This window comes from Numenius arquata, chromosome 3 (assembly GCF_964106895.1).
Source record: "Numenius arquata chromosome 3, bNumArq3.hap1.1, whole genome shotgun sequence".
In the NCBI taxonomy this organism is placed as follows: Eukaryota; Metazoa; Chordata; class Aves; order Charadriiformes; family Scolopacidae; genus Numenius; species Numenius arquata.
This window is the reverse complement of record NC_133578.1, coordinates 75,775,556-75,802,121: the sequence shown is the minus strand read 5'-3', so window position 1 is coordinate 75,802,121 and position 26,566 is coordinate 75,775,556. Positions and strand designations below refer to the sequence as shown.

Here is a 26,566-nt window from a genome sequence, read left to right as displayed (position 1 = left end):
CTTTGTGTAGAAGGAGTTAAGATGGCACAACTGAAATATAACACATACAACATCAAACCCGTGGGGGATGAGGTGTGAGTAGCAGTGCCTTGCTCTCCTTCTCCGCGCCAATTAACACAAACAACGACTGGGTGTATTGTATTTCACACAGATTCTTGTCATGCCCATGTCACTGAGAGCAATGTCACGCTGTTGTCCCCAGGCACCAGGTGCTCCTGCTCTGATTTGGTCTCCTCATTGCTAAAATTGCAGGGATGCAGCCACCCGTTCTCGCACGAGACTCTCAGTTTCGTATGAGGACCCCTTCCCAAGCTCAGACCAGTTAAACCTGCTGGTTTCAGGAACGGCACCCATTTAGCATCACGGTGCAGACTATTAGAATTTCACTGAATTTCACTGAATTTTTTAGAGTTGGAAGGGACCATAAAGATCATCTAGTCCAACTCCCCTGCCGAAGCAGGATTGCCCAGAGCATGTCAGAGCAGAGAAGAAAGATGACAAAAACCAAATACAAGCACTCAATAGATGTGGGACTGTGGCACCTTGTATGTGACTGCTTTGCATGTTCTTTATAAGGGCAAGGTGTAGCTCCTCACGGTAGAATTCAACTCAGTTTGTTCAAGGCAATTTAGATAGACTGAGTTTTTTCTCCCTTTTTTATTTTCACATGCATGTGCCTCATCCTAAAGATGATTGGAGCCAAATGATTATGAAACCTGAATTTTAGAAACAGTGAAAATTAAAATCTAGCAAAATTATTCTAAAAATGCCTCCCTTCCTTCCTTGGGAAATGGGCTGGGACCACAGGCGTTTGCATTTTCTTCTCTTGTCGGAAGGTGGCAGTGGCAGGCCCTAGATCTGCCAGTGAGGTCTCGAGGATGTCCTGGGATGGGTGTATTGATCTATCAGGACCACAAGCTCCTTCTGCTAAATGACATGATGCAGGAAGCAGTTCATCTGGAGCCCGGTGATGAATAAGTGCCTTAGCTCAGCATGCCCTTCACCACATCTCAAGCATGGAGACACCACAGCTTTTCTGGTCTCCGGTTCCAATTTTTTAACACTCACATGGAGAAATAGTTTTCCTTATATCTGACAGAATTTTGCTCCTTGCAACTTGTGGTCAGTGGGCATCCTCAAGGACACCCTATTCCAGCCTTCCATTTGACCCTTTTTTCTGTCAGATACTGTTAGACCCCCTTGAGTCCTCTTTTCACTGGTGCTCAGTGCCAGGACAAGAAGCAATGGACACAAATTAGAACCCAGGAAATTGCATTTAAACATGAGAAAAACCCCTTTCTTTAAGTGTGGTTGAATGCTGGAAAAGGCTATCCAGAGAGGTGGTGGACTTTCCACCTTCGATGAGATTCAAACCCAACTGGACACAAGCCCTGGGCAACCCATTGCAGTGACTCTACTTTGAGCAGAGGGGTTGGGCTAGACAATCTCCAGAGGTCCCTGCCAGGCTCAGTCATTTTGTGATCTATGTGAATTCTGCTGATGGTGTGGCTGGGGATGTTTATACTCCTCGGCAGGGGGTGTTTATGCTCCTCTGCTTTGTGACAAGTGCCCATGAACTGGTTTTCTCTCCCATGGACCCTTCTTTAAGAGGACCATCAGACAGGCTGAGCTACTCACCTTGCTGGAAAACATCGCAACCAGGCTGCTTTCCTCACCTTTACAAGGGACAAATGCTCCAGGACCCAAAAGCTTTTTGGTCAGAAGATTTTTCCTGAAATCCTCAAGCATCTGGAGGCCAAATCTGGGATGTTTCTTGCAGCTGGTGGGAGGTGGGTTGAGCCTATCACCTGGACAGTGGAAATATCTTCAAGACACTTACGTTTTCTACTGGTTTGAGCAGACTGAACCTGAGAACACACTCCTACCAGTCCAAAGACATGTGGGTATTTCCAGCTTCAATGCCAAACAATGTGGTATTCGAGGGAGATGAAAAGGGCCTGGAGCAAGTCTCCTTCCTTTCAGTCAGGTTATTTACTGTTTTACATGTGTTGTCCTTGTTCTTCCAGTTCGGGGTCAATGAGAAGTGACTCAGATAGGAACGTATCTCTTGTTCATTGGATTAAGTCTTGAAGGAACACAGGGGATAATTAAAGCAGGTGACAACTAAGCTGAGCAAGTGATTTACGTTCCGGCATCATTAACAATGCCTTGGAAAGCTGGATGGAGCAAATAATCTCAAAACAAGTGATTACTGCCTCAGTCAGTCAGGGTTGATGGGAAGGGAAAAAATACGAGCTTAGAAGCAAAAAAAATAAAAAAAAAAGGAAACTAGAAAAATTTGATAGGGAAGGAAGCCAAATTCCCACTAGTTATAAATATGTGATCAATCCTTTCTACACACATTATGAACAGAGAGGGAGAACACACTACATTTTAGTAGTTATTAACTCTTGTAAGATTCTCCCATGGGACCACTGTATCCATATTCTGGCCACTGGCAAGTGATAAATCTGAAGGTCCCACCCAGAAAGAGTTAATGTTAGTCTAAATAATAACCTAGAGATAAGAGGCACCTGCATTGAATTCAAAGGGAAAAAAAAAACAGGTCAGAAAAAAAAATAAGGCAAGTGAATCATTACATACGGAAACGGGACTCATTATAAAAATAAATTATTTTGTTCCCTACCTTCCTGTCCGGGTGAATATCCAAAGCATCGCTAATTCTCAGGCACAGCACAAAACATGTGACTGGGGTAGGGGGGCAGCTATAGTAAGGTCTGGTGGGAATATGGGAAGAGCAGCAGAGTTATAGAAACCCTTTGCATTTGTCATCTGGTCTGATCTGTCTGCCCCAGGTCCTGCACTAACTGGCATTCCTCGTGTCCCAGTCCACCGCCAAGGTGGAAACCAGTGTGGAGAGAGCTGCCAAGCTTTCTGTACCCATCTGCAGCTTCGATCTATAGCAGACTGACCTGCTACCAGGTGTGAAAGTCACAACTCTGCTCAGCAGGGTGCTTTGAGCTCACGGCTGGTCACCTTGAGGGGACACATGCCATTTCCCCAGAGGCACCTTCCAACCACTGAGTTCCAGGAATCACCCAACCTTTACACGCTCAATAGACTAGAGAGAGGGCTGAAGTGTCTTGCAAAGCTGTGTCAATATAATGGTTTTAAATCCAGGCAGAGACATGTTGGATCTTGGCCATACATTGTAGGGAATTGTAGTAAAATCAATTAGTAGGAATAAGGCTGCTGTGACTAATGAGCTAATGAGTGATGCCTGAGTGGAAATGGCTCTAAGAGAGCTGCAGGGTTGGATTCCTGATGCATTATTTATAGGGATACGCCAGGTTCTGGCTTGGCTCTGTTTATTTTTTACTTTGTTTTTCCAGGTTCCTCTAACTTTTAAAGACGTTCTCATCAATGGAGCAAATGGAGGAGGGAAAAGGTATCTGTTTAATTCCTCTCTTTCCAGTGCAAAGCGGCTCTCATCTCTGGAGAACTGTGGTTTCTACAAGAGATAGATGGGGGACACGATGCATCAGAAGTGAAGTTCATGGTAATTTAATCCCTGGCACTCTGCAGGTTTACTGATTAAACTAACCCATCCTTGCTGCTGGCTTCCTTAAATGTCTTTCATCATCGACACTATTTTGAAGCTACTAGGAGAAAACTGTGAATTTTTTGAATCCTCTTTAGCCTTTCTGCTTATATTGTAGCTTATATTGTAGTTATAATCAGCCCTACAACATGCACCAACTTTATATGTAGAAAGGGGAAACTGAGGTTAATTTTCCAGGGTCAGCCAGCAAATCCTTGACAGAGCTTAGAGTAAGTCTCTAAGGACGTGGCTTTCAGGCCAGCACTCACTCCTGTTGCTTCTAGCAACTCATGCACCTCCTCTCAGGGTTGCACAGAAATAGCAGACGAGGACTGATGAAAAAGAAGCATTAACTAGTGGTTAAACCATGTGGAATACAGTGCTGGCTCTGTTTATGGAGTAGTTACTACCTGGCTCCATGAGCCTCATTAACCTCTCTGTATCTCGGCTTCCTTATGTCTGATCTTGAGATAATATTTACTCATCTTACAGGAGGTTTTTTTTTTTGGTTTACCTTACTTGTAGGTGTGCAGCAAAAGCTCAGCACTCCATATGACAACTGCCATGTCAGCACCCCTCCACGTCTACCTTTGAATCTAATCACAGGTTTTGCTCCTATATCTGTCTGCTCTGGAAAGCTGTGGGATTCCTAGGAGATATATAAAGAGCTGATTAGAATCAAGAAAATGGAGTTTAAAATCATAGAATCATAGAATTGTCTAGGTTGGAAGGGGCCTCTCAGACCATCGAGTCCAACCATCAACCTAATGCTGCCAAAACCACCACTAGACCATGTCACTCAACCCCACGTCTACCCATCTTTTAAATACCTCCAATAATAAATGGTGACTCAACCATTTCCCTGGGCAGTCTCTTCCACCAGTGCTTGATAACCCTTTTGGTGAAGAAATTTTTCCTAGTATCCATCCTAAACCTCCCCTGGTGCAACTTGAGGCCATTTCCCCTTGTCCTATCACCTGTTACTTGGGAGAAGAGACCAGCCCCCACCTCTCTACAGCCTCCTTTCAGATAGTTGTAGAGAGTGATAAGGTCTCCCCTCAAATGATCGGGTCAAGAAGGCTCTCAATCAAAACCAGTGCCTGCACTTCTCTAAGCACGTGCGCCCACGATCCCTGAAGCTCTGCTTTGGGGGTGGATGGACATATCTTAGGATATGCCCAGTGGGACCTCCTCAGCCTGGTAATTAGGTAGTGAAGCAAGTCTATTGGGAGGTTACAGAATTTGGAGACTGTTTCCACCTTGGATGCAACTGTCGCAGGACTGTTCCCATCAGATGAAGATGCCTCCACCCAGAGCCTGTCTCAGCTGGCCAGGTAGGATAGGAAAGAGGTTTGGCACAGGTTTCTCAGGCTGGAAGTAAATATTTGCCCTGAACTTTTCCTTTTATTTATGATAACAAACTCCTCTGAAATGCAGAGAGTTCTTGTACTAGTTTGCTTTTGAACACATACACTAGAAAATGTCTTTTTTTTTTTTTTTTCTTTTCAAATCCATCTTGTAGGTTGTTAAGGCAGATTTATACAGCTTGTGTCTTTTTATTTTTTTTCCCAGTAGTTAATGGAAAACCCCCTCTTTGGTGATGTGCCAACACTGCAAAGCAATTGCACAGGGTGTGCATAAAAGAGGAAATCTTACGGGTGATGCTTAAAGACTCAGATAAGATCAACTGAAACTATAAACAAGGGAGGTATGTTGTCACTCCCCCTCCCCAAAACAACCCTCCAAACTGAAGGAGGGCACAGGTTTTAAGCAGGGTGTTGGCGTATATTCTTCCATCCAAAATCTTACAATGCAATGAAGATCACATTTCAGATGTGCATGTGAAACCAATCATCTGGCACACATTGTTTGAGGCCATTTAATACCAGAAACCACACCCTTTTCCATGTTTAGGTTTGGGGTTTTTTTCCTAAGAACAAAGCAAACACGATCAGCATATTTCCCCTTTCTTAAGAGGATTATAAAATTCTCTGCTGAACATGAAGAATGCCAAACCAGGAATACACCAAAAATGCCTTTCCCTAGACAATTTTGGGCTAGAAATAACTGCTAAGCTTTCATAATGAACAGAATGACTCTATTATGGAGGCCACATGAAAACAATGGGTCCGAATTCCTGAGGGTGTAGATCACCCAGAATTAGTGTGTGTAAGTGAGACATGACTTGCTAAAATGATGACACTGTCCCTGGAGCTTTTGATTTGGAGAGAGAAGGACTGGGTTGTTTACCTGGAAATACGAGAAGATCCTTTGCTTTGAACATTTCAATAATTCAAGTGACACTATACCTGAATAGTTCCTCTGATGGTGTGGTAGACAACAACGGTGGTGGGAACACCTTCAAGAACAGCTTTGTTTCAGCTCTCCCTCCTTTCTTTCTTTATTAAAAGTGTGTGTTGGAGTGGGGCACGGGGCGTAACTGCAGAAAGGGCTCTTCCTTACCAGTTTTTGCAATCCCCCAACCAAATGTGCCCGTCACACATTGTAGGAGGGTTTATTAGCACAGGGCTGGTCTGAGGCACAGGAAAAGCAGGCAGATGCCTGGTTCAGCAGGGCTTGGGGGTGGGAAAGCTGCGGTTTTTGGCAAGCAAAGATGATGTGGGCTGGCTGCCAGGCTTGGAGAGGGTTGGCTCAGACCAGAGTGGCTTCTCCATGTACATCCTCCCTGAACAGCTCAGGGGAGCGAGCCTGAGACACTCTCATGGCCCAGGCTTTCATGGCCTGGTCCTGTTTTCTTCCCAGTGCTCCTGTCGTTGAAAGAAAAGGGTTAACAGTCACAAAAAAAATCAGGTTTCAAAACAAGGTGGGTTTGTGTAGTTGGCGAATGGAGGGATGGGAAGAGAAGGCCCCAAGGCATCAGACCTTGGCAATGCCAAAATAATGGCAAATAAAGACAATAGGAGTCTCAAGATAAAAGAATGGTAAATTTCTGCTTTCGTATGTAGAGTTAGGACTGAAAAATGACTGACCAATCATTTACTTTACCGTAGTTTCTTCTTTGTTGTTATTCGGTATATAAGAACCTGATTATTTCTCAAAGAGTGTGCCAGCTTTGCAACTTATTGCCCAGCACCCTTTTATGCATGGAACTGGGATAAAACAAATATCTCTGCTCTACGTGTCGATTGGTTTTTGCACACCAGGTAAAGAACCCGGATTTGGGACAACGGTCCCACCACCTGTGTCTTGTAGAGGACATGGAAAGGAGAGAGGGAGATGTCATGCTTCCAGCCACAGCCCCTTGAAACAGCTTGGGGAGAGGTTTTACAATACAAAAACCCCAACCATGCTATTTCCAGTGAGAAAGGCATTGCAAGGCATTTTTCCACTTCTCCTCCTGGTGATAAACTCCGGCCCCCATTGAGGGTAAAAACACAGAGGAGAAAAGTACATGGGGTTTAATGCCTTGCTATGAACAGCTACAGACTCTTTCCCCCCCCAGGGTTCCTGGAAATCACCCAGGTCTCTCTAACCACTACAAAAAAAAGGAGAAATATCAACAAGCTGCAGGGCAAGGCATAGACGCTGGGATTATTTAATACCCCTGGGTTTAGACGTCATGCCGAGACACAAAGCACCCAGCTTAAACAAGCTCAGCTATTGTCCACCATGCAAACCCTCATTTTCTTCTCCAAGGAACATGAAAAGAGATGACGGTATGGCAGGAGGTGGGGCCCACTCTGTAGCTCATTCAATTCATTTATAGCTCGATCAGACTCGTTTTTCCAGTAGAATTGGATCTTGGGTCGGAATCAGTACATGGCAAGCCACCAGGAGGTGTCCCATTAAAGCCGGTGGCGAAGAGCGGTGGCAGCTGAGTGACCTGGTGACGAGAGTTCATGCAAGATGAAGGTGTTTCTGTCTCTTCTGTTGGTTGCCGTTGCTTGCATGGAGTTTGGTAAGTTCTTGCTCTGCCTTATCCAGACTCCTGCAGGAGATACAGCATGACAGGATGGGGTGCATCCCGATCCCTCTGAAGTCCATGCCTCCCACTTTGGGAAGTTTTCAGTAAGAAATCTGTCTTTGGAATATTTCCAGCCTGTTACTTGTTCAGGATCATTATGGTCTCATTGGGATTGTTAGTTCAGGCTCTTTAGGAAGTGTTACAAGACAAAGTGTGTTTATATTGTGTCATTTCTTTAATGCGATTTCCAGCTCTCCCTTTTTACTGTTCTTGTTCAATCTGACTCTCATCTTCTAGGTTTTTTTGTTGGTTTTTTGTTTGGTTTTGTTGGTTTTTTTGTAATATTTCTGTTCCTCTTTTGACATTTAACCCTGAAGCCAGATAGACAGTTTAATGCAGTGTGTGTAGCGGCTTTCTCTAATTATAAGTTGCATGTGTGGTTTATTAACTTTCAGCCACTAGAAGTGGGAAAGATGTGCTGGGACACTAAGCTGGTGGCCCAGATACTGCAGAGCTGATGTTTGTAGCTCTGTTTAGTAACACACTGTGGTTTGCATGAAGTCAAAGACAATTTTGGCAGGCCACTTTGGAAAACAAACAAGTGTGAAGTGTTTGGGGGATTTTCTGCATTTGAAGGAGGATTTGAGAGTTTGTCACCACAGGGAGTGATCCCCCACCATCCTCCCTCCCTCCTTTCTGTCCCCATGAGGCTGTCCGTCACCTCCCTGGAGGTGGTAGGCTTGAAGAACACAGTGAAGGTGGGCAGCCAACAGCAGCCTGATATTGGGGTTGACCCATCTGGGATGTGGAGGTACAGAACATGCCCCATGAGTCCAGTCTCTAGAGGGATGCCGTGCAAACCTTAGCCTTCCCTTTCTATCAGTGGAATTCAGTTGCTTCTCCTCCGTCACCAACTCCACAGAGCCAAACATGGAGGGATATTTGGGACATGAGTGTTTTCATTCCCTAGGATGTAGAGATTCCCCTCATCACAGGCAGTCCTACGTGAGTGGTGATGCCATAACCTCTAATGGTGATTCCATAACCTCTAATGGTGGAAGGTGACTGCATACTGGACAGAACACCCTGGCATAGACTTCCCATCCCCTGATGATGCCACCAGAGTAACATCTTGCATAAAAGCCTTATTTTTATACTGACGTTCCCAAGCTCAGAGTTGGTGTTAGCCTGGATGGCCAAGGTAAGTCCTACGCAGGGTCAGTGCAGGAGCTGTGATTGTAAATTGGGATGTTTGCATGCTCTGCACATCTCTTCCAGATCCAGGCAGTGTAGGGTCTGATTTTATCTGTGCCTGGCTGGAAGGTGGAGCTATGGTAAGATTTTTTCCTTTGCATTTATTTTCTTCTTATGTAAGGACTTTTTTCCTCCACCATCTCCTCCATCCGTCTGCAAAGCAGATTCTGCAGGGGAGGAAAAAGTGGGTGGAGAAAGAAGAGGAGTTTGGAGGATTTTTTGGGAGAACACAGCTACTGTTTGGAGAGGCAGACCCAGAGCTGGAACAGTAGCCCTCTTTTTGTGTAATGTACTGACTGTGCTGTTATCTTGTTCCTGGCTCTGGTCACTGGTAGTTCAAAACCTTAGGGTGCTTGTGCTGTGTCAAGATCAATGGGAGCTTCATATGCTTACCACAGCTGCTACAGTAGAGATCAGTCATCACTGGTCTCCAGAGCAGGAGATCTTTCCTTTCATCATTATACCCTGTTCATTCTGGGGATTCATGTCTGCTTGTCAATGGAGAGACAGCAGTTCAGAGAGGAACATCATTATTTAATAGAGTAGAGAAGGGGACTCTATAGTCAAATCTCCTTAAGGGATGGCCAGGAATCTAAAAGGCAGAATGGAGCAGGAAAGCAATGGGGTGGGATACAAATTTGGCCTAGGATTGAGTTACCAACCTAATTTTGCCATCCTACTTTATAAGGCTGTCAAGAGTTGGGTAGCTGGGGAGAAGCAGCTCCTGCTGTGACCCAGTGCAGCCACATTTCTCCCTTTTGGTCCTTCCCCACTTCCCTGTCCCATTCTGGTAAGTATAGTCAGGATGGATGCTTTCATTTGGTGGGCAAACATTGGCAGATTTTTGGAAACTTCACAGTGGATTTGGCAAGCAGAATTTTCTTCCTCACACTCTCTCCTCTGCAAAGCTGACCATAAACCATGACATAACTGTAGCTCCTCCAAGCTTTCTTCTGAGCACGAGTGGAATCTGTGTAATTTTGGCATGTCCTGGAAAGACAGTCAGAGTTGAAGGATGGATAATCTGCCAATATCCAAGTGGAGCTAGTAAAATCTTTTCTAAGAAATTCCAAGATCTGCTTTTTTATCTCCTCTTTTGCTTTCAGCACTCTAAAAAGAATGTGCATAACTGCATTGAAATAAACACCTCTTATTTTAAAGAAGGCTTCTAAAGTGTCTCTATTCCTGTTTATAGTGTAATTTCATTTTTAAGCTACTGCATGTCTACTTATCTATGTCATGTATATGTTCATAAGCTGTTAAAACAAAAAGGGACCACTACAGTTTTGTTGTCTGCACAAATCTCTACCTTTCATAAATAGACCAGACAGATATTCCAAAGCTTGCTTAAAATGGAGCTTTTAGACCACAGGTCTTTAAGTCTCCGAGTCATGGTGTTTCATCCCTGCTCTGTGAGGTGCCAACTGACTATTGCTGCTGAGGAGCTGCCTCATTTGCAAAAGTAAAGTTGTTTTATTCCAGCTTTTGGTTATTTTCCTGTGTTAAGCACTTCCTGATCTGCTGTCTTTTCCATCTCAAAAACCCCCAGCCCAAATCAGAGCTATAGCTGCTATTTAACATATTTAGCTGTGTTTGAACCTGTTAGTCTCAGTAAGGCTAATGAAAATACTGGGTTTGCACAAGTTGGGGACAATGTTTTCTTAATTTAATGTCATTGTGCTTATCTTTTGTTTGGAAATCTTTTTTTCTGAAGAGGAACACAAATCCTCTGGCTTTGACTTGTCCAGTGATGAGTATCATGAAATCTGGGAATAACGATGAAGCTTCCTCCCTAAAGATGCATTTGACAGCTGTCAGACGTAGAATTAATGCAAACAAAACATCGGTCCACAATGGGAAAACCAGAATAATAACGTTTGCTTTGAATACAAGAAAGATAATTGCTGTGTCTGTTTATAAAAGGGCTCTTTCTGCCTTACTGGTTAGGGTGAAGTTGCATTATCTATTTTCATAAGGTGGTTTGCTTGCCTGAGCCTGCTGTTATGACACCCCATTTTAGGCATGCGGAGATGAGCTGAATTGTTTTTCCATTTCAATGGGGTTTAAAGGGATTTCATCAAGGCTGTCACACAGATGGGGTAAGAGCTGCTTTCCAGATCAAGGAGGGTCTATGATGGTACCAAAAATGCATTGCTATGACTGTAAAGCACACGCATTCAGGTGTCTGCTGGATGGTGCAAGTGTTGGGTTCCTCAGAAAGACCTGCAGGGATTAAAGTGCCCTGAAAAGCTTGTCCGAAAATGGCTTATTTGGAGATAGGAAATACCAGACACAATTTTGGCTTGATATCTTTAGCTTGGAGTGCTCTGGAAATACTACATCACTACAATCTGGGCTCTTCAGTGTCTCTCTCTCTAAAACCTCTTCACCTCAAAAGACTTCAGGTACTGAAGGACTTGGACTGTGGTTTTTCTGCATGTCTAGGAGCTAATTGGCACCTGTACGCTTGCAAGGGCTTTTGCAGCTCAACAGGGAGGTGATGAAGAGCACCTAGGAATTGGTGAGTGATGAGGCAAGGTGAGCTACCTCAGACTGGATTTGGGGACTTGGGTTACCAAAGTCCATTTTTATGGTTTGTGTCTAGAGTGGCACATGCCTACGGAGTCTATTATTATGGTCACTGTCATCTTTTTAAAATAACTTTTTACACATTTTTCTCATGAAACCAGAATCTCAGCACAGGGGAAGTGTTGTGCTTAATTTGTTCTCATGGCTCAGTAAATTTGATGGAGACAGTTCCTTCTCTCTTGGACTCTCTCCTATCCAAGAGCTCCTAGTCTATGGATAGAGCTGACAGTGGGAAGCACCAGATGAGATTCTCTCTGTTGCAACTCACATTCAAGTCTGGATTCTCTGTGTATCCAGATCCTTCACCAAGGGGAAGTCGTGCTTGACCAACTTGATAAACTACCATAATGAGATGATTGGCCTGGTAGATGAGTGGAGAGCAGTGGATATTGTCAACTTGGACTTCAAAGGAAGGTCTTTGACACTGTGTCCCATAAGATCCTTACAGACAAGCTGTTGAAGTACAAACTGGATGAGCAACCAGTGAGGTGGAGTGAAAACTGGCTGAATGGTCGAGCCCAGGGGGTGGAGATCACTGGCACAGTCTGCTTGAAGGCTAATAACTTAAAGTGTACCCCAGAGGTCAATATTGGGTCCAATTCTTCTTAACATTGTCATTAATGATCTTGATGATGGGGCAAAGTGCATCCTTAGCAAGTTTGCAGATGACAGAAAACTGGGAGGAGTGGCTGGTATACCAGAGGGTTGTGCTGCCATCCAGAGGGACCTTGCCAGGGTGGAGATATCAGCTGATAGGAACCTCAGGCAATTCAACAAGCGGAAGAGCAAAGTCATGCACATGGGGAGGAACCACCCCATGCACCTATATGTGCTGGGGTCCCTCCACCTGGAAAGCAGCTTCGCTGAAAAGGACCTGAGGATCCTGGTGGACCCCAGGTTGAAGATGAGCCAGCAATGTGCCCTTGCTGCAAAGAAGGCTAATGGTATCCTGGGTTGCATTAGATGAAGTATTGCCTGCAGGTCAAGGGAGGTGATCATCCCCTCTACTCAACATTGATGAGGCCACACCTGGAGTCCTATGTCCAGTTCTAAACACCTCAGTACAAGAGAGACATGGACATACTGGAGAGAGTCCAACAAAGGGCCACAAAGATGATGGAGGGCCTGGTGCATCTATGCTTTGAGGAAAAGCTGGGAGAGCTGGGACTGTTCAGCCTGGAGAAGAGAAGGCTCAGGGGGATCTCATCAATGTCTATAAATACCTGAAGGGAGGGTGCAAAGAAGATGGAGCCAGGCTCTTTTCAGTGGTGCCCAGTGGCAGGACAAGAGGCCATGGGCACAAACTGAAATGCAGGAAGTTCTCTCTGAACATCAGGAAACGTATTTTTACTGTGAGGGTGACTAAGGACTGGCACAGATTGCTCAGGGAGGTCATGGAGCCTCTATCCTTGGAGATATTAAAAGCCCAGCTGGACAATGTCCTGGTCAACTGGATCTAGGTAGTCCTGTTTGAGCAGGGGTATTGGACTAGATGACCTCCAGAGGTCCCTTCCAACCTCCACCATTCTGTGATTCTGTGAATTCGTGAGTCTGTGATCTCTTTCCGAGGCTCTGCTGATGCAAAGTCAAGGAGAAAAGCAGATGCAAAGTAAGAACAGGGTTGAGGTAAACCCGCTACTACAAGTGTGTTTACTCTCCTGTGGGAATAACAGAGATTAAAGGAAATTGGGGATGTGGTTGGCTGGCAAGCAGAACAATTAGATACTTGTCATAAACATCTGAAGCAGGGCCTATTGACTAATTGTGATAATGATTAAAACACAAACATCTCACTAATTGCACTGTTGAAGTATTGGGCTTCTCCTGGGTCCCTGCATGGGGTCACTGCTTGTCTGAGGTCGCTGCTGGCAGCTGGGGCAAGATCGTCTAGGAATTCAAGCACTGACATATCACATTTTGCAAAATCTGTCTGCTGGCATCCAGCCACCACCGAACAGTCAGCCCTGTCTTAGGCAACCCAATTACCCCCACAGCGATAAGGCAGAAGCAGGTGGGCCAAACAGCTCCTCCTTTCTATTTTCATTAATTTACTGAAAATAATTCTTTTTTCTCTCTTTTTTTTTTTTTTTTTATCACCCTCATCATTTTTGTTGATTTTTCGATGTCCCAGCACTTTCAGCCCGTATTTACTACATGTTCTAGGGTGCAGATCCAAAAATTAAGTAATATTACCTTTAAACTCTCTTGTGGACTACTTAAGACCCATCTGCAAAAAAAACCCCAACTTACCAAACCCCCAATAACAAAGCAAGAGCAGAAGGATCATCTTTGTGCTTCAAACATTCAGCCACTTGGCATTGATAGGACTTTCCTGTATCGTGGGGTCTTCTGTGTGTGTGGCTCTGTCTTCCTTGGCTTGTAACAAGGGGTCTGAACCCACATCTGAGGCTGTGCTTTCACCACCAAACTCCTGTATTTCTCATTCCCATCAGTACAAACACCTTTTACTGTTCCATTCCTGTTCTCAGTATGAGTACTTTGGGAAGATACCTTCTCCAGAGGTTCCTGGAGAGGCACAGACAGAATATGGTGGTTCCCACTAAGGCCAACCTCATGTTTTTCCTCCTTGCAGCGCAAACCTTGCAATGTTACACTTGCCATGAACCTACTGCTGCCGAAAAGTGCCTGAAGATCCAGAATTGCACAAAAAATGAAACTATGTGCAAGACAACCATGTACTCCCTGGAGGATGGTAAGGGCACTTACTTCTTTATCCATATTTTTAACACAAGTCAGTGTTTCTACAATGAAGACTGCTGGTGTGGGGAGCAGTACCTTTTCTCACTTCAGGACAGGTTGAGAGAGTTGAGGGGGTTCAGCCTGGAGAAGAGAAGGCTCTGGGTAGACTTTAGAGACCCTTCCAATACCTAAAGGGGCTCCAGGAAAGCTGGGGAGGGACTCTTAATCAGGGAGTGGAGCGATAAGACGAAGGGTAATGATTTTAAACTGAAAGAGGGGAGATTTAGATTAGATATTAGGAAGAAATTCTTTCCTGTGAGGATGGTGAGACACTGGAACAGGTTCCCCAGAGAAGCTGTGGATGCCCCATCCCTGGAGGGGTTCAAGGCCAGGTTGGAGGGGGCTTGGAGCAACCTGGTCTGGTGGGAGGTGTCCCTGCCCATGGCAAGGGGGTGGGAACTCGATGATCTTTAAGGTCCCTTCCAACCTGAACCATTCTTTGATTCTAAATATATAAGCATGGAAGAGAACTCATGTGACTGAATGCTTAGTGAATGCAAGCTCATAGTTAATGCTCAGAGCATGGTTAGAAATAACATGTTGCCTTGAACTTGAGGCATGGAGCTAAAGAGTTCTGGGTCTCCAGAGCATTTGCATGACTTGCATAATGGGTGTGTGCTAAACAGTGGTCTCTTGACCCCAGAACTGTTTATGAAAGCTGGGTAGAGTAGACAAGCCAGTACAGATGAACCAAGTTCAGTAAGGTGTGAGTAGCAACTTCTGGTCATCTGGAGGCAAAGTAGAAGTGCTCTTGAGTTCTCTGGAGCTCTCAGGAAGGCATCTTCAGTCTGACTGGTGACCCTACAGGTCATAAGCTGTCCAAATAAAGAAATCCACTGCAGAGGTCCTCTCTTTCATGTGGTCCTGCTGATAAGGCTCTGGTTGTACCTGGGAGAGGCAGGAGACAGTGAGTAGAGTCAAAATAGAGGCAGAAAAAGTGTTTAATTGATCTTCTTCAGTGTAAAACTGATGTAGACAGGACACAGAGGGTACAAGGTGCTGTTCAGCTTGTGGCCACTCAGTGGGAACTGTTTCTATATTCCTGGTAGGAAACAGACCTATTGCGTTTGAACTGGAGCTAAGACTTTTGTGGTGAAGGCAGCTAAAGTTTCACTAAGGACAAGGAGAGTTCTCCTCCATTCCTCCCATTCCTAACTGTTCCTTCTTTCTTTCTTTGCTGTAGTTTATCCCTTCATGGGCGTCTCAACTGTCACCAAGATGTGCTCTTCTGTCTGCATCCCATCCGATGTGGATGGGATTGGCATGACGCGCCCCGTCTCCTGCTGTTACTCTGACTTGTGCAACACTGATAGTGCAGCTGGTTTAAGGAGCAGCTTTTTGCCAGTTGGGTTGCTAGCAAGTTCCCTCTGTGCCCTCTTCTGGACTAGGCTGTGAGGAGCTGATGGGGAGGTCTTTCATGCTGAAGAACCCAGTGAAGAAGACAATAAACCCCTGCCAGCCCAGCTTTCTCTTCGGATGCCTCATGGACAACCCTCAGCATCTCCTAGAAATTGTTTTTTTTTTTAGTATCCGCCCTTTTCCCACACCCAAGAGAGAAGCAAAACTCAGGAAATCCCGACAAAAATTTTTTAATTGATTCTTCAGCAGCTCCCACAAAAATAACTATGGAGTTCCTTTGCTGTGCTGGTCAGGTTGGTTGGGTTCGAACTAAAAAATTCTGCTTATGAAATATAATTAAAGCAAAAAACCTTGCACTAACAGCTTTCCATACCTCCTTAGAGCATTTTTCCCTCCAGGTGTTAGCCAGCAGAATAGCTGAATTGGCCATCTTCTCCTTCTTTGTACACAAGAAATTAAGGAGACACTTCTATGTCCAAAATATGAGGCAGGAGACTAGATTTCCCATGCCAGTGATCTAATCCAAGGAGGCTAAAATCTCTTCTGTACCCTTTTAAGAAGAATAAAAAGAATGTTGTGTTAAAACTGCAGTGATCACTGAAGTTATTTATAATGCATCTGTCCTCTGATAAATTTATTATTTTATTTTATTTTAATTTTATTATTTTATTTTAATTTTTTACTATTTAATTTTATTTCCAAACTCCAGTTCCACTTTCCAGTACTGTTTTCACAGGGAGACGAGTTAAGTTTTGTGGTCAGTCTTCCAGTTGATGTGTAAGACGTTTCCCATTATCCCCCACTGGCAGTGGCCTTCTATCAACATTTCTTCTACCAACTCCACTGGTATGTGACTGTCTTTGGAAGACTGGGTGATTTGTGTTAACGATTCTGGCCTGAATTTGGAATTCAGTGGAATGACTTTCCCCTTGCTTCAGTCCTCCAGAGCATCATCTGCAATTCCTTGTGTGGTGTTAAGGGCTTCTACATTTTGGTGTTATCCTTCCTGGTCTGGTTCTTCATTTTCCTATAATCCCCTTTACAAGATTCAGCAAAAATGTCCTTCTCCAATTATCACTCTGTTTGTGATACTTGGAACAAAGAATAAAAATGCAATTTCATTCTTCTATGTAGCATCTACATTAGAGCAGGTTTCCAAGAGAGGTGGCACAATTTCCATCCTTGGAACATGACTCAGCTGGATGAAGTCCTGAGGAACCTGGGCTGACTTCACAGTTCAGACCTTTGATCAGGACTTTGGATTAGAAACCACCTGAGGTCCCTCTTCCAACCCAAGTTTCCTGTAATCCTATGATACACCAACTAAGATCACCAGGGTACAACCACCATTATTTCCAGGCATTCTTCAAAGTCTGGCAAATTTTTCCTGATGTTCAATCTAAACCTCCTGTGACACAACTTGAGGCCATTTCCTCTTGTCCTACCACCTGTTCCTTGGGAGAAGAGACCAACCCCATCTTGCTACAACCTCCTTTCAGGTAGCTGTAGAGAGCAATAAGGTCTCCCTTCAGTCTCCTTTTCTCCAGGCTAAAAAAAACCCAGTTCCCTCAGCCACTCCTCATAAGACTTGTGCTCTAGACCCTTCACGAGCTCCCTTGCCCTTTCTGGACACACTCCAGCACCTCAATGTCCCTCCTCTGGTGAGGGCCCCAAAACTGGTATCAGTTATGAACCCATGAGTACACAAACCCATCTGTACTCCGGGTACCGAGTGCAATAGAGAGAACACCATTAAAGATCCCGAATGAACCCTATGGGTAAAGAAAGGTGTCAAATATTCTCACCAGTCCCAGGACATGCACGAGTGCCAAGATGTGAAGTGGGCACTTCATGTTCTTGCTGTGCTATTGCTAAGACCTAACACAGTGATTTATCATGCACTAGTAAAATGCAATGGTGACAGGACACCTCGTGGCCACTGGGTTCTGTCACAGCCACCCCTCTGCTTTTCATTGCATCACAGAAAGGTGTCTGTCACATCCAGAAGCCCAGGACACTTTACCATAGACAGTAACTTTCTTCTACAATCTGAAGAAATGGAATTTTCCCTGAAAGCAAAGCTGAATTCCAGGTATGAGGGTAAGCATTTCCTTAGCTCCATCCATGGGCACTTGTGACAAACCATCTTTTATCTTCTTTCTCCAAACAAAGCTGAAGGGATGCCCATTTATTTTGCATTGTTGTAAAGGAAGGGTTTATTAGGACATGGTTAAAATACCTGGCTGCTCACTTACTTGTTAGGGGTAGAAAAAATATTAGACATTTCCTATTCACTCTCCAGAAGCGTATTTATGTCGGCACTTCTGTCTGTAAAACCAGCATTAATTATGTGCTCACAAAACTCAGAAAGAAATACAACTTTCACTGATTTTCACCGCACAGCACTGCTGTTTCTCAGATGTGAGTTACTGGGCTCAGACTACCCTGTCCTCACCCTGTGTTGGTTGATAAGCAGTGCAGCCATGGCCCAGAACATCACAAAATTATCACGTCAGAGTGCTTTTAAAAACAAATACATCAACAGCCAGATTATTGTGTTATATCGTCATCTTAGAGAGCAACACTAAAAATACCATGGACCCTGATAGTATAAGTCGTGGGTAGAGACAGTGAAAATGCTTGAAACCAAGCCACCTTGTGAAGGTGAGAAGAGCATATACGGCTGGTGGAGCTAAAGTCATGTCACCGGAAAGGTGCACAGAAGAAAAACCATTGGCTACCCATTGCAAGGGATGACAATATAGCTCTCTAACCCAGTAAATACAATACTGGTATTGCTCGCAATAGGCCACCCTCTTTTTATTGAATTTGCAAGTCCTCAGGGCTGAGGCTTGTTGGGCTTGCTTTGTCTGAATTTTTCCTGACCTGCCTTCAGCTTTGCTCTTACTTTGCTCAGCTGTAACAGCAGTTTTCCTAATTGGCCAGATGTCTATGCCTAATTTCCTTTAATTTTGCTTGTCTTTGTATGGTGCAACTGTAAGTTTACACAGGTAGCCTTAACAAGGAGTTGGTGCATGTAGAACGAGCTATTTATGACTCCAGTGTAAAGGACTATAGACCCCATATGGCAGCAGAGGCCTCAAGAAATGGAGGTGCACGATGCGGCCTTTTTCCAGTGGTACCCAGTGACAGGACAAGAGGTAATGGGCACAAACTTGAACAAAGGAAGTTCGATCTAAAAATGAGGAGGAAATTCTTTACTATGAGGATGGCAGAGCCCTGGAACAGGGGGCTCAGAGAGGTGGTGGAGTCTCCGTCTCTGGAGACGTTCAAAACCCACCTGGATGCCTGTGCAACCTGCTCTGGGTGAACCTGCTCTGGCAGGGGGTTGGACTGGATGACCTCTAGAGGTCTCTTCCAACCCTTTACCATTCTGTGATTCTGTGATGTGTCACAGAGGAGTGCTGGCATGGGCTGATACAAGGTGAGGCACCAGCTTGGCATTAGAGACCCCTCGGCTATAAACAACTCACCAACAGTCAAAGAAATGCAGAGGTGGACAAAATCATCTTTAGGAATAGCAAAGAGAACAAGCACCACATATAGTAAAATCGTCTGTGAGGTAGACCTTCTGACCAAGGAAAAAAGAACAAGGTATGAAAGTGTTTTAGCAAATGTGATCAAAATGACTCCCAGTAGATCCTCAGTTGAGGGAGAAGAATCCATTTTCACCATCATACCCCTCCCAGTGGAGGACTCAGAATGCAGATGACTCACTGTACCTCCCTGTAAGGTGGGAGGCAGCAACATTAGTGGAAGAGTGAGCGTAACACCACAAAAATGGGTAGAAACTACTAAGTCTGTGTATAACAATTGTAACTGTATTGTTAGTGAAGCTTTAATAATAGTAATTATTTCCTTTTTCTTTTTATGTCTGTAATAATTTGGTCTTCACTAATCACGATTCTTTTATTAAACTGTTAAGATTTCACACATAGAAATAATAAATTCTTGGCTTTACATTTAAGATGTGTTTCCTTTCCGCCTGTAACAAGATTTTGAGCGTTAACAAAAACGTGGAGGTTCCCAACTGGGTATGGAGGAGAGTTGATTAGGTGTACAAATGCTTAAGTAGGCCTTATTTCAAGGGCTGCTTATACGGCTGTGGTGCACATCAATATCTCCACAGGAGACGGTCAGTCTAGATCCTGACGCTGAAGGCATCTTCCTGGCATCCAAGAAACTGACAGTCAAGCAACATATTATTCTGGGGAGCAGTGATTTTGAAAATGACTGATGTTGTGGGTAATCTGAAGAAGGACTGGAGAGGCTCCAAATCCCTGGCCATTTCTTAGTGGTGGCTGCTCAAGAAGCTTGAATGAATGGCTCTGGTGGAGCCTTCAGCATAAAGAATGTCCAAGGTTTGGTGACATGGGCCCTATCTTCAGTGGTTTTTCGTGTTTGTACCAAACATGTTCAGGCATCACAAGCCAGAACAAGGAGCATAAACTGGGAAAGGAAGTAAAGTGTGATTGTACAGAGGTCCTTGGTGGGGATTTCTCCAACTATGCCAAAGCCACAGAGGCAGGCATGTGGCAAATTGGGCTGGGCACAAAAGGTGACACCCAAGAGAAAATCAGAAAGTCCCAACGCCCCGACTGTCCTGCAATTTCATTAGAGGTATGTGGTGAGAATTCTTCATACAGCTGCATGCTTCAGCCCTCCCTTTTACGATGCACTTGAACCAAGGAGATTTTTTGAGATTCCCACCAGCTAAAAAGCATCAGACAGAGCCGATTACAGCCACTTTTCAGTGCTGGTGCTCCACGACTTTGACTTCTGCGTCTGCATCATCGCTTTGACAAGCCACATGTGGAAGAGGCTAATCTTCCCCTCCCTTCATTGGCCATGGATGCTTCACCCCTTTGATCTCTGACCAGTTTGTCAGCATGTTTCCCACATTTCAGCTATTATGGGCAGGGATCACAGCTCCTGGATGAGATTGGTCTGAAAAGCATAAAATCTGTGTGGGTGAGGCACTGTGCTTTGTAGTTGCACCTCCAGACCAAAACAGAGCTCTGAAAACTATCTGGTTAAACATAAATCTGAACCTCTCTTGCAAGGAGAGGGTCGTATGGCATGAAAAATTAATATATAGCTCTGTTCCCACTGACCTGGTGTCTGCACCTAATGAAAAAAAGAAATCCTATGTAAAATATCCCAGTAAGTGTTTTGAAATGCTGGGAGATGGCAGTGGCTCATGTTACAGACACAAGGCAAGGAGAACTTCAGAGAGAGATGGGTAACTTGACGTGTCCAAAAGCTGTCTGAGGAAATCAGGCAGGACTTTTGAGAGACTGGCTTTGCAGTAGACATCCATACCCCCCCTTCCTGACACTTACGGGGCTGGAATGAGTTGTTACCTAATTTTTTGTTAACGTGAATGCCTCCCAAAGTGATCTGCGTTCTCCTAGCTCAGCTTGGCAATGAATTTTTGTAGATCAATCAGGCTGTAGCTTGTTGCTTCAGACACCAGACCAAGAGCCCTTCCCCTGGGCTTTGGAGCCGTCTAAGACAGGTTTCCCCAAGGAGCAGCAGATATCAGCCAGGACTCTCGATGAACACAACATCACTGTCCACAGAACTAAGTTGCCTACAACATATTTCTCTGAATATATTGAGTTTTCTCCCTTTCCCCAGTGGCACGGCAAGGGGAGTGCATTGGCTGGGCAGGTGAACGCTCTGCTTGGAAGCCCTCCAGGTAAAATCCATCTTTGTGACTGCATGATATAGCACAGGCAAGGAAAACAGGAGGCAGCAAACAGCCCTGCCGGAATGCTTCAGGTTGGAGACCTGGCACGGCTGCCTCTGAAAGGCAGGAGAAGCATGGACCTGTGTTATGCTTTCAATCCTCATGGAGTAGTACTAATCTATTGTGTTTGCTAATTCATCCTTAGAGGAAACAATTCAGGAGGCCAAGGCATTTATAACCTCCTGCTGAGATTGCAGAGCCATTCATTAATATCCATAGGAGGAATCATGGAGGTTTCCTTTTATGTTCCTGCATAAACTGCACTTTGCTGCTGCTGACAGCGTGAACCACAGTCTGTCCCCTCTGGAAGAGCATCACTCTAATTCCCTGCTGTCCACAGAGCTGCACAGCAGGACCTCATCTCATTTACCACTTGTTTATTATTCACGGCTGTTCTCATTTGCTGTGTTTCTCCATGCACCATTTGGATCAAGCCAGGAGAGACTCACCTTCAGTAGTGCAGCACCACGTTACCCTCCTGGGAAAAAAAACCCTGGATAGTTGTACCCAGAGTGAGCGTCACAGTTTACGAAGAGAGTTGTGTGTGTGCATAGTCAGGCAAGCAGTTATGTACACTTGTAAAATCCAGGAAACTGTTTTGAAAACTTATTTTTAAAACAAATCTGGATGACTTATTTCAATCAGAGTAGAATACCCATGGTTATAGAACAAGAAGATTATCTTTCACTTAATGACTATGTAAATATGACTCATGTCCTTCAGGGCAAGGCTGTGTCATTAGTCGATGGTTAGGTTATGCACTTGGAAATCCCTGCTCCCTGTGGCAACTTCACCTTCCCCTTTGCAAACAAGGTGTGAAGGACTTGGGTATGGCACAGCCACTGCTCTGTAGTCCTCTGAAGAGGGAGAATCAAGACTATTGCTGACAGTTGAAAAGATACTCAGCTATAAGCAACAACATCTGGCGTATAGTGAAAGGTGTTTCGAGGATAAATCAGAAAACAAGGAGTTGCCCCCCAGCATGGATCCAGATCTGGAATTATAATACAGCTGAGGAGGTTGGAAGGGAGTTCTGGGGGCTGTAGTGCAACCCCCTGTGCTGGTTGGGGGTCCAATCCAACTAATCTCTTCACAAACTTACGGCTCATGTGCTGTTATTCTGCACACGAGCAGACCCTGCATGAGCCCTCCCGTGAGCATGAATCCTCCCCTTCCCCAGCCCCAAGGCAGAAGCGTGAGCCGTAAGTATTGCTTTGCACAAACACCTCAGAAGCATGTAAACTGAAGTCCTGATCCAAAGCTCACAGTAAATTACATAGGTTGAGAGATTTTCCCCAAGCTACAATAGGATGAGGGTGGGATGGGAACTGAGACATCTTTCACAGTTGCCCTGAACCATCAGGTCTCCCTTATTCATGGATGAACAATATTTCTTGCAAACAGAACTGTTTCTGGTTGTTGGGACAGGTTTACAACCTGCTTCTGATTTTCTTTGGAGTAATTAGTCATTTAAAAGTGTTCACAAACCACACAGAGCCTTTGTTTCTTATTTTTGTAAAGGGCTTTGGTTCAGTGTCACATAGAAGGATGCGCAGGCTTACGACATGCCTTCTCTGACTATAAAATGGGAAGAATATTTATCACCCAGCTTTGATGCTGAAGTCCTTGTGTCTAAATTCAGGCGCTGAGCTCCTCAGAGGGAAAGCTGTTACAGAGCTTCAAAGCCTTGTTTCTCTGATTTGTTAGCTTGGCAACGAATCCTCACTAGTGCTCCTGTTTGATTTATATCCAGGGAGCGCAGGACAATTTCCAGATGCAAAGGTACTAGTTTTCCTGGGAGAAAGATCTCACAGAAAGCCTGAAGCTTGGTTGGAAATGTTGCAGTCTTCATCCCCCCAAATCAAGGTCTGGGTGCCCAACGCATCCTTGTCCTAGTTATCAGGCTAAATTAGAATATGCAGCTATTTATAATGTGAACCTACATCTCAGTACCAAAAATAGAGTGGAATAAAACCTCGTGAGGAATTAAAAAAAAAACATTAGAAATAACAGTGCTGCATTTTGAGAGCTCAGGTATGCCATGGACTTGGTTTGCTTTAAAAGCTGTTTACTTCGGTGGTGACTGGCTCTGCTGCATCCTTCCAGACCTATACTGGTGGCAGGATTTGGCCCAGGACTTGGGCAGACACTGAGTTTCAAGGAGAGAAAGGTGCTGTGAAATGCAGAACTGGAAAAGTTTGGCCCTATATCTCCTCCTGTGATGAGGAAAAAGATGATCTGACTCTGTGCTGGACCTACTTGAGCTGCAGAGAAGGTTAGTGCAGCCCATGCAGTGACCTGCTGCCACCCATCCCTGTGGCATGGTCAGTCCCTTGGGACTGGGTGCACCCAGGTCACAGCAGAGACATTTCCCAGGGCTCTTTCTACCCAAGTAGACCTAAGGCTGTGTGACTATGACTATGTCACTCCTTCTTCCCAAAACCAAAGAGTGAAGATCTTGGAGACAATCAGCTGCAGACTTCTGGGGGAGTGTAGATAGTGCTTGACACCTAGCTGGTGCCTGACTATAAACAAGGCATCTCCTAAAAGCCTCATTAGTCTTAGATGCACCTACTCCTCCTTAATAAAATAATGTTGTCACATGTTATTTCAAGGTTTGCATGATTACAGGATACCACAAAAGCCATTAACTCTCCCTTGGCCTCCAGAGCTGTCAAGACCATGCCAAAGTAAACAAGTGAGATTATTGAGCAACTAGGGAGAAACAATAACACAGGCACGTCCATCCACCCACACGTAGAGTCCCACAGGCATGTGCTACCACCACCCTGGCCTTTCCAAAACACAACCAGGCCCACAGCTCCCAGCCCAAACACTGCTGGCACCATGATTTGGAGGCTGGGGGACATCTGTGCCCCCTGCAGGACAGATCTCACCACCCCGGCTCAGGTCTCTGTGACTTCTCAGCTTGAAAAGAACATCTTTGCCTTTCCCTGAGCACCGCGGGGTGTGGGACCTAGCTCCCTGCCGGTGGGGTGGAGGATGGTTGAGCTCTACAGGTTGGTGGGCTTCATGGAAACATCCATGGGTCCAGGGCAAATGGAGAAAAAGGAGAGCCTGAATAAAAAAACTGGGTAAAATAAATAAGAGGAGCTGAACACTTCAGCTGAGACTGGACATTGGGAAACATTTCCTTACAGAGACGGTGGTCAAACTTTGGACCAGGCTTCCCAGAGAGGTTGGTGGTGCCCCAAGCCTGTCAGTGTTTAAGAAGCATTTGGACAATGCCTTTAATAATATGCTTTAACTTTTGGTCAGCCCTGAATTGGTCAGTCCCTTCCAACTGGACTGGACTGGATTGGACTGTTCTGTTCTATTCTATTCTATTCTATTCTATTCTATTCTATTCTATTCTATTCTATTCTATTCTATTCTATATTCCATTTCATTCCATTCCCCCTAACTCTACAACCCCCGAGATATTTCCAGAAAAAAAAAAAAAAAAGAAAATTCAATGTACAAACAGCCATTTACACGTTGCTGCTATTTATCTTGTGACACAGCATTTTCTATAGGGTTTAGACACACTTGTGTGACCAAATGGTTGTCCCCTGGTCAGAAAGTTAGTGCTTGACTGCACACACTTGGTATTTCTTTCCCACAGACCTCGTGGTGTGTTGAAGCAGCAGCCTGTCAGCATTTGCAATTTACTACATGTGAAAAAAAAAAATAAAATTGTGTGTCTGCCAACCTTTTTCTAAGGAGTTTGAGAGGATTTTGATGAGGAACTCTAAAAGGTGAAGCTCAGCCCTGTGCATGTGTCCTCACACTGCTAATGGAAGGGAGAACCTCTGTGCACGTGTGCTCTGATCAGGTGGCAGAAATCTTTGCTCATCCACGTTTTTCATTTGATAGAAACCACTTGCTTTCCCTGCCCCATTCAGGAGAACTGGCACAACAAGAGGACTCCAGTGAGGCTCTCATTTGTGCTTTTCCATCAGATAAGGATTCATGAGCTGCCTTCATAAAGGGGTAATATTGTAGCTCAGAGAGTGTCTGAATAAAACACCTCTCAGCTCCTTTATCCAACCCAGCTGTGCCCCAGGAGACCAATGAAGCAACAAATTCTCTCAAGATTCTTTTTGTGATGGCCTTCTACCTCATAAGATCTTGCACATAGCCTGGATCACCCAAGATAACCATGGCTTGAAGACAACACAGTCACAAATAATGAACATTATTGTGCATGGAAAGATGACCTTACAAGAGCAGATCAGAACAAGCCAGCTTGTTTAGCCTAATAAAACATCTAAGACGGCACCAACTGTCCATAGAAATACTGTTTCAGAGCAGGGAGAAGCAAGAGAAATATTTTATTACTAAATATATATATATTAATAAAATATATAATATTTTATTATTAAATGTGGTATCTGACCTCCTGCCAGCAGAGCCGTAAACATGCATATACTTTAGACAAACTTTTTTCTTTAAAGAAATGATAAAAAGTAAGGATAGGAGATGTGTCTTAAAAGCTTAGGAGACCATTCACGTGTGGTCCTTGAGGTTAGAAGTAAAAACCCCTTGAGGCACCTAGAATCATAGAATCGTTTAGGTTGAAAAAGACCTTTAAGCTCATCAAGTCCAACTGTTAACCTGATGATGCCAAGTCCACCACTAAACCATGTCCCTCAGCACCATGTCTACACATCTTTTAAATACCTCCAGGATGGTGACTCAAGCACTTCCCTGGGCAGCCTGTTCCAATGCTTGACAATCCTCTCTGTGAAGAAATTTTTCCTAATATCCATCCTAAACCTCCCCTGGGACAACTTGAGGCCATTTCCTCTTGTCCCACTGCTTGTTACTCGGGAGAAGAGACCAACCCTCACCTCGCTACACTCTCCTTTCAGGTAGCTGTAGAGAGCGATAAGGTCTCCCCTCAGTCTCCTTTTCTCCAGGCTGAACAACCCCAGCTCCCTTGGCCACTCATCCTAGTTTGGCTTCCCATGCATGAGGAACCCCGCCCGGCCCGTGACATTTTTACAGGGCTTGCAGAACACCCTACCATGATTTGAGGACAACAGCAGGTAAAAAACCCGACTTCCTAGTTGTCTTCCCCAAAGGCAAAGATAAACTCAACCCCTTTCCCAAGCTGGCCACGGCTGCTGGCCTATAGCACTTTGTTTAAAATCCCTTCTTTTCTTTGGGTAGAAGTCAGATGTCTTGCTATTAATTCTCCTTTCCTCACCAGGATGGCTTTACTCCTCTGCTTTAAGTGTGACAGAATCTGTCACTATCTCCTGGGTGTTTGTTTCTTTTTCAGATTTGGATGTCATCTCCCAACACAGCGACAGCTGTTTTTACACTAAAAACACCTCTT

The 26,566-nt window shown here is 44.6% G+C and overlaps 1 protein-coding gene across 1 annotated transcript; it reads left to right on the top strand.

Moving 5' to 3' along the window:
• Positions 1 to 7,429: 7,429 nt before the first annotated feature.
• On the top strand, positions 7,430 to 15,485 carry LOC141463394 (ly6/PLAUR domain-containing protein 2-like). Its single transcript, XM_074145758.1, has 3 exons — positions 7,430 to 7,481; positions 13,924 to 14,043; positions 15,274 to 15,485. Exons 1-3 carry the CDS (start codon positions 7,430 to 7,432, stop codon positions 15,483 to 15,485), a joined length of 384 nt encoding a protein of 127 aa, XP_074001859.1.
• The last annotated feature ends 11,081 nt before the right edge of the window (positions 15,486 to 26,566 follow it).

Bases quoted from the DNA above. Each gene is read 5' to 3' on its own strand.
- LOC141463394 (XM_074145758.1), top strand. From the start codon at position 7,430: ATGAAGGTGTTTCTGTCTCTTCTGTTGGTTGCCGTTGCTTGCATGGAG. The intron at 7,482-13,923 runs GTAAGTTCTTGC...TCCTCCTTGCAG, and splicing joins CGTTGCTTGCATGGAGTTTG to CGCAAACCTTGCAATGTTAC. The intron at 14,044-15,273 runs GTAAGGGCACTT...TCTTTGCTGTAG, and splicing joins CATGTACTCCCTGGAGGATG to TTTATCCCTTCATGGGCGTC.